The 10,030-nt window shown below is 44.3% G+C and overlaps 3 protein-coding genes across 3 annotated transcripts in view; 1 reads left to right on the forward strand and 2 right to left on the reverse strand.

The window, feature by feature from the left end:
* Window positions 1-10,030, reverse strand: part of LOC117773272 (spectrin beta chain, non-erythrocytic 1-like) — a 750,817-nt gene that overhangs the window by 567,824 nt on the left and 172,963 nt on the right. The gene's annotated exons all lie outside the window — the stretch shown is intronic.
* si:ch211-14c7.2 overlaps window positions 1-10,030 on the reverse strand; it is a 432,059-nt gene that overhangs the window by 207,604 nt on the left and 214,425 nt on the right. The gene's annotated exons all lie outside the window — the stretch shown is intronic.
* zgc:154093 (uncharacterized protein LOC777623 homolog) lies at window positions 379-8,071 on the forward strand. Its single transcript, XM_034605133.1, has 2 exons — window positions 379-510; window positions 6,465-8,071. The coding sequence occupies exon 2, from the start codon at window positions 6,963-6,965 to the stop codon at window positions 7,899-7,901; it is 939 nt and encodes a 312-aa protein (XP_034461024.1). The 5' UTR covers window positions 379-510; window positions 6,465-6,962; the 3' UTR covers window positions 7,902-8,071.

Here is a 10,030-nt window from a genome sequence, read left to right on the forward strand (position 1 = left end):
AAAGATGAGATCACTCTACAGATGGACCCTGCCTCCCAGGCGGAGACAGGCATACTCATAATTACTATATATATAAATATATATATATAATATTACAATAGTTACAGAACATGTTTTTCTATGATGTTTTTTTATCGTTTCTTTATTTCTTATTATTTAATAATTACTCTACAGATGGACCCTGCCTCCCAGACTCGTACATGGTCACAGCACGTGTTCAGAGCTGAACATCTTATTTTGAAATCCCTCCCTGGATCCGCATCGTGCTCAGCAGCGCAGACCTGACTCTCTCGGACCTGACTCTCTCACTGACTCTCTCGGACCTGACTCTCTCACTGACTCCCTCGGACCTGACTCTCTCACTGACTCTCTCACTGACTCCCTCGGACCTGACTCGTCCCCCTGAGCTGGAGGCTGCTGTCTCTTTACTTTCTCCGTCAGTGATAATCAGACACTAAGAGGTTTACCTGCTGAGGCGGAGGACTGAGCCTCTGTTCACCAGGACTTCAGGTAAATATCTCAGGTTTAAAAGGTGTCGCTCTATGTTCGTGGTGCTGTTTGCTCGCTGGCCTCTTTCTACCTGTTGAATGGATCTATTGTTTCCTATTATGTGAGAAAGTGTCCAGTGTGTTGGAGAACATGAGGATCCTCTGTGTGACGCTGGGCTGATTCCCTCTGGTTTCAACGTGTGGTGCAGAGGAGAGAAACACATTTAAATAGAAACACATTTTATTCTCATTCAGACATTTTTACAGCTTCAAGTAACATGATGGGTTTTATTTTGTCTCAGTCAATTTGACTTGTCTGTAACACAAGTGATTCCTGCTCCTCTGTGAGAATACTTCAGTTCAGTTTCTACTGGGATCCAGTCCGGAGTGTGATGGTCTGATTTGTGCCTCAGTTGTTCCCCTGGGAGAAAACTGTTCTAATATGTGGACATGTTGTGAAAGCAGCTCCAGGGAGTCGGAGCTGCAGGAGTGAGTGTTACCTGCTCTGCTCCTGGACTAAGCTGCTGTCTGTGGCAGGAGGTCACAGCTCTCAGCGGGGAGCTGCTGTCCTGCTGCCACACACCAGCTCCGACTTAGAGCTGCACACCCACTGGGGATGTAGGTGTGTTTTGGAAAAGCCTCCATAGAAAACCGAGGGTTGGGAGGCTCCATCAGCAGAGCTCATCTATTTAGACTGAAATTCAATGTGCTGTAGTTTTCCCTGTGGTTTATTATGATGATATTGTGGATCAGTCCATAAAAGAAAGGTTTGGTTTGCTCCTCAGTCTCCGAGAGGACAGGGCTGATCTCAGAGCTGCTGTTACACAACACACACAGGGAGAGAGGGAGTTAACCTCTGTACTTTGAGTCACTCTTCAACTCTTCAACTCTCTGTCTTCTGCTCTTTCTGCATCCGTTGTGGTTTGTTTTATAGTCGATCACTTTCTTTTATTTCAACACCGTGTTAGAGATGCACCACAGCTTGTTAATGTCTGTACTGGCTGTTTATTGTGTTAATGCCGAGCTCACGTTGGACAGAAAGGATCTGAACACACTTTACGCTCCTCGTTAACTTCAGCAGACACAGAATCGTAGATGTGTTGTGTTATGAATCCTCACAGGGAGATAATCAGTCAAATCATCTACAGGACAAACACAAGCAGCTTTACATTCATGGTCAAAACAAGCGGATTAGCAGACAAACACACGACTTGTTGGTCCGCTGTCGCCCGCTGTGCACACTCACACATGACGCAAGAGGCCGTGGGGATGATAACAATGGAGGGGAAGCAGCCCCGGTGCGTTCAGGCGTGCTCCCTCCAGCTCGTCGCTCCTGCAGGAGATGACAGTCGTGGCTGGTGGGTGACTGCTCCTCTGTCCTCTGCAGTGAACGGAGCCTGAGAGCAGAAACAGATGTTCCCTCTGCAGCCTCAGTCTGTGGCTGATTGCATCATCTGCAATGTCCCAAATCCCAGTTTCCAGGAAGGTGATGCACAGACGCCGAGAAGCCGCTTCCTTCTTTATTACGTTCACATGTGTGGGAAGTGACATGTTTCTGTTTGTTCTTCTCTTCTTCTGTTGGAGAGTTTAGATCTGCGGTTAAAGGTCGCTTGTGTTTAGGTTAATGATACTTTAATGTTATGGGGGGGAGCTTTAGTGATGAAAGTACAGATTCATTTTGTGTGTGACTGACAAACAGATCAGATCGAGGAATTTTAATGGCTAGAAGATAAGAAAACATTGATGCTGGAAGCTTCCAATATAGAGCCAATAGGACAATGTATATGAATACATTGTGTGTGTGTGTGTGTGTATTAAAAATGAGGACATATTTTAAGGTTAGCATGAGGTTCTGGGTAAGGTTGTGTTGAGGGTAAAGGTAGTTGTGTCTCCAAGAAGTAAATGTTGGTTGGTTGTTGGGTTCTGGAAATCTGTCTGATCTCTTATTGTTTAATTGAGATAGAAATGTAAAATTCACAATGAATCAAAATCTTTTACAGACTGTTTGTGTAGCTCTAGTATTTGTGATCCAGCTCATATAAACTAGTACACAGCCCTGAATGTGAGTGTGTCAGTAAGTAAAGTTTATTCATGTCACACTTTTCACAGACGAGTCAAAACGTGCTTTACTGGGTCAAAGAAGCTGAAACAGAGTCACACCTTCAAATAGAAACACACACACACACACACACACACACACACACACACACACACACACACACACACACACACACACACACATACTAAAGAGAATAATCCAGTATAAAGTGAATAAACAGACCTGGTAGATATAAATACCTGAATGTCTGTTTAAACGGTGTGAGTGTGTTTGGTCACATATGAAATTAAAGAACAATCTGCACCTCATCACTCGGCTGAGGTTTGTGTCTCTCCTGCACCAGTCCACACAAATTACATTTCTCTGATAATGTAAAGAAATTTAAATGTTGCTCTGTGGCTCATAAGAGTGAAAACAGGAGAGTTCGGTTAATGTTGTAACTTTGGCCTCATAGTGCTTCTGTTTCTAAATGAAATCATCATCTTCTCTTCTAGTTAAAAACAACTTTACTCATCGACAACCTTTGATCATATGGAAACCAGAATATAAGTTAAGTCCTGTCTTTGAAAATCAATTATCTTAAGTCATCATATAGTTTATACTCTTTGTTTTCATTCATTGATTTGTCTGATATTAGAAAAGAATCTCCACCACAGCTCCTCAGATCTCAAGGTGACTTCTCCTTATGCTGAGGATTAAAACCAGTTATTAAATTGACTCTGATAAAACGATGCAGCACAATAAGACAAATGATAGAAAATCTGTGAGAAGCAGATACTAGACTGTTTTCTGGAACCCATCAGATGACACAGCCTGTTTTTCAGAGGAGGAATATCCATTCAGGGAATTCTTTCACTTGTGGATAAGTGAGATGTAACCTGTGATTCAGGGTGAGGAAGGTCGGGGGTGGGTCGGCAGAGACTCAGATTTATGACTCACTTCTCCTTATTTGGACGAACTACTCCTTTAGAGGCAGAACTCCCCACCTTTAAATTCTCTGAGTCAATAATTCATCAATGAGGAATAATCACTGTTGAAACTTGACTGCCTCCGCCCGTCTGAACCAGTTGCGACTGGTTCTGTAACACTGTGTGTGTCTGTTTGTGTGCGTTTGTGTTGTTGTGGTCGCGCTCTGTCTCATTTCATCGTCTGTTTGGTTTTCTGTGGGTTGTAATGGCTTCTGCAGTGACGCTCCTCCCTTCGTTAGACGTGATGGTTTGTTAACGCAGCGGCTGCTTGATTCACTTGTTCCACTTCTTTGCTGCATAAATAGAGTTTGTATTGTTTTTCTTTGTGAGAGTTAAATGAGTTAATGTCTCATTTTTACGAGTCTCAGTGGCTGAAATGAGACTGAACTGTTTTACATCTCGTCTTTAATAAACCTGTGGTCGAGACGTTTCTACCGTCAGATGGAGAGAATCTGTTTTCTGTCCCATTCGGGGATGATGGAGCTCTTTGGATGATGGTGAGAGACAAAGAGAGATTTAAAGTTAGACTGAGGTTCAGGCCTTTAGAACCAGTTTGACACGTCAACCTGTGATGGAGTCTCCCTCATAATAATAATAATAATAATAATAATAATAAAACACCCAGTGATCCACACTGATCCCTTATCTGAACCTCATCTCTTGATTTGAACCCAAACTGAAACGTTATCTCTATTTAACGTAATATGATCTTCATAGAGGCTCATATCTAAATGAATTACAGCCATCAGGGTCAAAGTGGGTTCAGTATCTTGCTCAAGGACACTTTGGCATGTGGACTGGAGAAGCTGGGGATCAAACCACCAAACGTCCATAGTCCCACAGTCCTCGTGCTTCTGACCTTTATTAGAGATGGTGTCCAGGAGTCTGAGCTGCGTGTGCTGATATCATCAGATTAAACAGCAGCAGGAGAATCTCTTGGTCCAGGACGTGTTCACGTCTTTATCTGATCACAGAGCTGTGTCTTCTCTGAGCTGATTACAACACATGAACAGTATAAATGTCTCACACGTAGCAGCTGACCTGAAGCTTCACTCGCTGCCCAGTTAAATCCTGCTGGGACAGTGACTGAGAACTGAACTGGGACGACTCAGTAGAAAATAAAACTTATTTGACTTTTGTTTCAACTCTGAAGTCAGTTTGTCTTAAAAGCATCAAAGGTTCCTGAGATGTGACGAAAGCTTTAATGAAATCTAATATCAGCACTTGACTTCACTTCCTTCCTTATTGATTTAAAATGATTTATTAACGTTATGATAATATGAGCAGCCTCAGCACAGTGATGGTGAAAAGCAGATCGTTCCACTGCTGAGGTTTCTGAAGCTTTATACAGGACACTTTGAAAGTTAGACTAAAACACACTTAATCTGTCTTGATACAAAAATATAAAGACGTTATAATAATAATAATAATAAACTTTATTTGTGTTGCACCTTTCATACAAGAAATGCAGCTCAGAGTGCTTCACATACAATATAGATAAAAGTAAAAACATGTTAAAATGACATTTAAGTAAAAGAAGAAATCAAAGAAATAAATACCGTTTAAAAAGTTTTCTCCTGAAGACGTTTACTGAACGAGCTCCTCTGATCTCTATCTGCAGGCTGTTGTTGTTGAACCTCTGATAGATTTGCTGCAGATGATCTCAGTGTTCTTGAGGAACATAGTTAACTGGAGAGTCAGCCGTGGAACTCGGTTGACTTTGTGTTACAGAACTGCAACACATCTCTGAAGTATTGCTCAGGTCACAGCTCAGAGGAAGTGAGTGTTGTTTCCAGAGAATTCCCTGTGAAGGAGTTTGAGCTGAACAACAGGGAGTATTTTATACTGTACGACTGTGATCACTATGAAAAACACAATCTCGTTTTGTTCCCATTTGACCTTAAGCAACAAATCTCGTGCTTTAGCCTCAGAAACATAAATAAAGTGTTGGTGTGTTTGTGCAGCTCCTCTGTGTGTGAACTGTGTGTGTCTGTGTGTGAACTGTGTGTGTCTGTGTGTGAACGTTCCCTGCTCAAACGCCTGTGTGCAGACAGCGTGACCGAGACACAAGTATTTTGGCTGGAAACTCTTTCTGCTAATTTTATTATTATTTCTTCAGACAAAATAGTTTAAAGAGTAAAAAATGAAACCGTGAAATCTTTTCCAAACCGTCACATAAACTGAACTCAATAAAACACTTGAAATGTAAACGTGTCAGACAAGAGCGATAAAAGATTTAACACTGGTCACAGAACTCCTTCAGAAACTGAACTCAGGCTGCAGGAGAAGTTTTATAAACCTGTCAAACCTCAGTGAACAATTAGAGAAACTTCTTTACACAGATTTTAGTTTTTACTGACAGTAAATAAAGATGGATCCGCCCACTTCCAGACATGAAGCCAGAATATCTCAGATCTGAACGATGACATCGTGCACAGGTGACGTCTGGTAAATACCAAAGTGACATTTAGGACGGTGATGGATCACGTGACCCGCGTGTCATCCCATAATTCACAGTGTGTGTGTCAGGGAAGAGACTTTAAGACTTTGTGGGTGATAACAGGCGGAGTCTCGAGGCCCCAAAGCTTTTAAAACCCCAAAATTTCCTCTTCAGTAATTTGTGTCTCCGCTGACGACGCTGAGGCGCAGTGGGAATGTGGGTCCGATGTTTCAGGACTGATTCACTGAGCGTCGACACCCCCCCGTCCTCAGGTCGGAGGGACGGACAGACCCCTCCAGCAAACACTCAGGATTCCTGGAGTGTTTTCCATCATATGTCCGGCAGCTCACTGAGAAGACGCCTGTAAATCTCCCCCGCTGTCACTCCTCTCTCCCCCGGCCTCCTCCCTACCCCTTCACCCCATCCCTCTCCCCCGCTTCTCCTCCCTCCCTCCCTCCCTCTCTTCGTCTCTTTCTGACTCTGGTTTTCTCTCTGGTTTCTCCTCACAGATCTCCAGTGTTTTGATGTCACATTCCTGAGGAGGACTGACCCGACAGCAGATCCCACTCTTCATCCCTTTTGTGTGACGGCTGACGAACAGGAGGGTTTGATGTTCGGAGGAGAGGAGGCCTCAGTGTTTCGTTGGACATGGCTTTTCTGTGTGTGAGAAAAAGACAGAGGGAGCTGATCTGAGGTCAAGGCCTTCGTCTTCTCCCCCGAGTCACATGGCAGCGTGAGGCTCAACCCCCGGGTTGCTATCGCTACACTGACCGACCTAAATACTTGTGTACTCACTGGGAGGAGCCACAGACTGGATCCCTCAGCAAAGAACCAAGAGATCTTCAAGTGGAGCTGTTGACAGTGTTTTGGTTCTAATCACCCTGAGAAACTGACTCCTTCGAACCGGCCAAGTGTCCGACCCTCTGAACCCGAGGAGCCGAAACACAAGCACACACACTTTTCTCTGGAGAAACTGATTCAACTCACGTCGACTTCTCAGAGACAAAATGCCGGCAAAGACGCCAATTTACCTAAAAACTACGACTCCCAAGAAAGGAAAGAGGCTGAAGCTGCGTGACGTCCTCTCAGGGGACATGATCAGCCCCCCGCTGGGCGACGTCCGTCACAGTGCTCACGTGGGTCCTGAAGGACAAGGCATGTTTGGAGATTTGGGTTTCCTCCAGGGGAAGATGGACATGCTGCCGTCTCTGAGCCGGACACAAAACGGTCACGCACGCTCACACAGCGTGGAGAGACACCTGGACGAAGACTTCGCTGCCAAACAGGACTCACACAACTACGCCTACAACGGTTTCCATTATCAGCACGCCTGCACCGGCCTGCTGAAGACCACCATCTCCATGCCCGTGTTCATCTCCCACGAACAGGCGCCACCCAAACCCCCACGCCTCCACCTGGACGACCCCTCCCCTCCCTCCCTGCCCCCGCAGCAACACCACCTCCAGCACCATCAGCAGCCGACAGAGACGAGCCACCGACAGGCCAACGGCTTCGATCACACAGACAACCACGTCCAGCAGCACCCGACTCTGTCGCTCTGTGAGAACGGCGTGGTGGGACGTTTGGCATCAGAGCCCTGCCGAGACATCTCCCTGTCCCCCGCCATCCGCAGGCTCGTCCCCTCCTCTGGCTCCTTCTCAGAGGTCTCCTCTGAGGACTCCATGTCAGAAACCTGTGGGCCGCTGGACGTCCGCCGGGGCCTCAGTCTGGACTCTGACGCCGGCCTGAGCAACGAGGATCTGAGGAGCGAACGCAGCGAGTCTCCGTGCGCTGCCTTTCATCCGGCCGCTCGAACAGGCTCGCCTGATGTGTCCCACTCTGAGTCTTTGGCGGGTTTGGACCTGGACCTGGGTCCATCCATCCTGGAGGACGTGCTGAGCATCATGGACCGATACAAGAAGACAGACAACCGCTGCGAGCTGTGAAACAAACATTAATGTAATATACAGATATTTTTTTATATATGGTTTAATATATCCTGAAATCTTTGTGTAGAGACTAAAGGAGGAGAAGGACGGAGGAATGGAAAATGTAGGTTGGAGAAAATGTCTTCTTTGAGAAGATTGACAGCTGAGGTCAAAGGTAATGAAAGACTGGAGGAGGCACGTGGACATTATCGTTAAGTGCTGGTACGTTTCTGCTCGACGTGACAACAGGCTGGTCCTCAGGAGCCGTCGTCCAAACTCAGACTCAAAGACTTTCAGTGAGCAGAAGCACAGTCGCCTCGTTATCACGAGCTCTGAACACATTCCTCTCCTCTGGACACGTGTCAGCCACTATCCACTTTATATCTTGTTAACTGTCAGCGGAGTCGGATATAAATCTGATAAACTGACTCGGGGAAAATGGGAGAAATTATATTGAGGAGCAGCAGGACTCACTCGTCTGTGGTGGAAACTGCAGCTGATGACAAATCAATCTATAAAATTCAGGATGTGAATTTTATAGACAGATTGTAAACGACACATGTTCAGTTACTCTAAGCCGAACTTAAGAAAACATAGTTTTATGCTGTAAGTCGTTTTCTGTCCTGACTCATTTCGCTGCTTCAGGTGGTGAATTTAGGACTGGATGTAAATATCTTCACTGTTTCTCTGTAAAGTCAGATGAAGATTTAAGTTTCACTGGTCTGAGATCAGACGTGTCAGCAGCCGACTACTTTCCTCTGATCAGAGGAAGTTTGCTCTCGTAGTTAAACTAATAAAAAAACTTAAAGTGTAATGAAAAGTGCTGCTTCGTAGATCATGTTGAGAAACTGGTCCTTTTAAAACACACGTCACTCGTCCATGTTGTGGCTCAGTGTCACAGTCACTGTCTGCATCTCTATCACAGTAGCCTAATATTCAAATGTCATTTATGATGAATGTATATGTCACTGTACATTTATGAATAAAAGGTTCCTATAAAAGAAATGCTTTGGATTCACGAACAGTTCTTCACACACGCACACACACACGCACACACACACACACACATGCACACTAGCACACTAGCACAAACATAGTTGTAATTGAGGAATCACTTTCCCATGCACCAGCAGATTGAAGCAATTGTCGTTCCTGCTGGGTTTATCCTCTGGGGACCTGTGGGTAAAACTGAGGCCCCACATGCACGGAACACGTCCGTTATCCCATAATTCCCCGAGTCCCAGAAACCAAACCTTGTTTCTGTGCTGGGACAAAGTGCCGAAGCTAAAATATGAAAGGTATTAAAACTAGATTCACCTTGAGCTCCTAAACCTGACTCTGTCGAGCCTTCAAGCAGAAAGTAGTGAACTCAATTCATATAAAAGATAAATTAATAAACTTGTGATAACTTCGCTCACAAGTTTATTAAAATGCCTGATGGTTTTTTTCATTCTAAAATCATTTTATTTGTAAATATGATATATTAAACATACATAGTACATTATTATATTACTCTGACCACTTGTTTAAACCACAGTTTGTTGGTCTGACTAAACATAAACTGGGCTTTACAGAGTCGGACTGAACTAAAGTGTCCGTCAGTGGATATGTTCAGGATGAATGTCCAGTAGAAACATGCTGAATGTGACCAGTAGAGAGCAGCACACATGTTCCTCACCTGATCAGTTAATCCAGTTTCTATTCGGTTCGAAAAGAAGCTTTTAACAGAACTGAAATAAGAATTGCTTCTCTTCTTATCTTATTGTGAAAGGATCAACCGGATGTTTAGTATGACTGCATTAACGTAACTTTTACTCTTGAAATTCGATCCAAGTCATTATCGACTCGCCTCTCTCTGTTGCCCTCTAGCGGTCACAGAGTAAAACTGCAAGTTGTTGAATTAATAAAGCTAACGTTAATGCAAGTGCTTCCACTACCTGTTTGGCCCTTTCAAAATAAGTTACCGGATGTTGAACAAACTGTATTGTCTGCATTTACGTAATCTTTACTTAAACACTGGGGTGTAATTCCACGTTATCGCCACTGGATGGCGGTAGACAGTCATTATAAAAGCTCGCGTGTTCTCAGCATGGAACTGTAAAACACTGAATTAGTAAAGATCGTTGATACATGATACACTGGCACTT

The sequence above is a fragment of the Hippoglossus hippoglossus genome, chromosome 13 (assembly GCF_009819705.1).
Source record: "Hippoglossus hippoglossus isolate fHipHip1 chromosome 13, fHipHip1.pri, whole genome shotgun sequence".
Taxonomy (NCBI): Eukaryota; Metazoa; Chordata; class Actinopteri; order Pleuronectiformes; family Pleuronectidae; genus Hippoglossus; species Hippoglossus hippoglossus.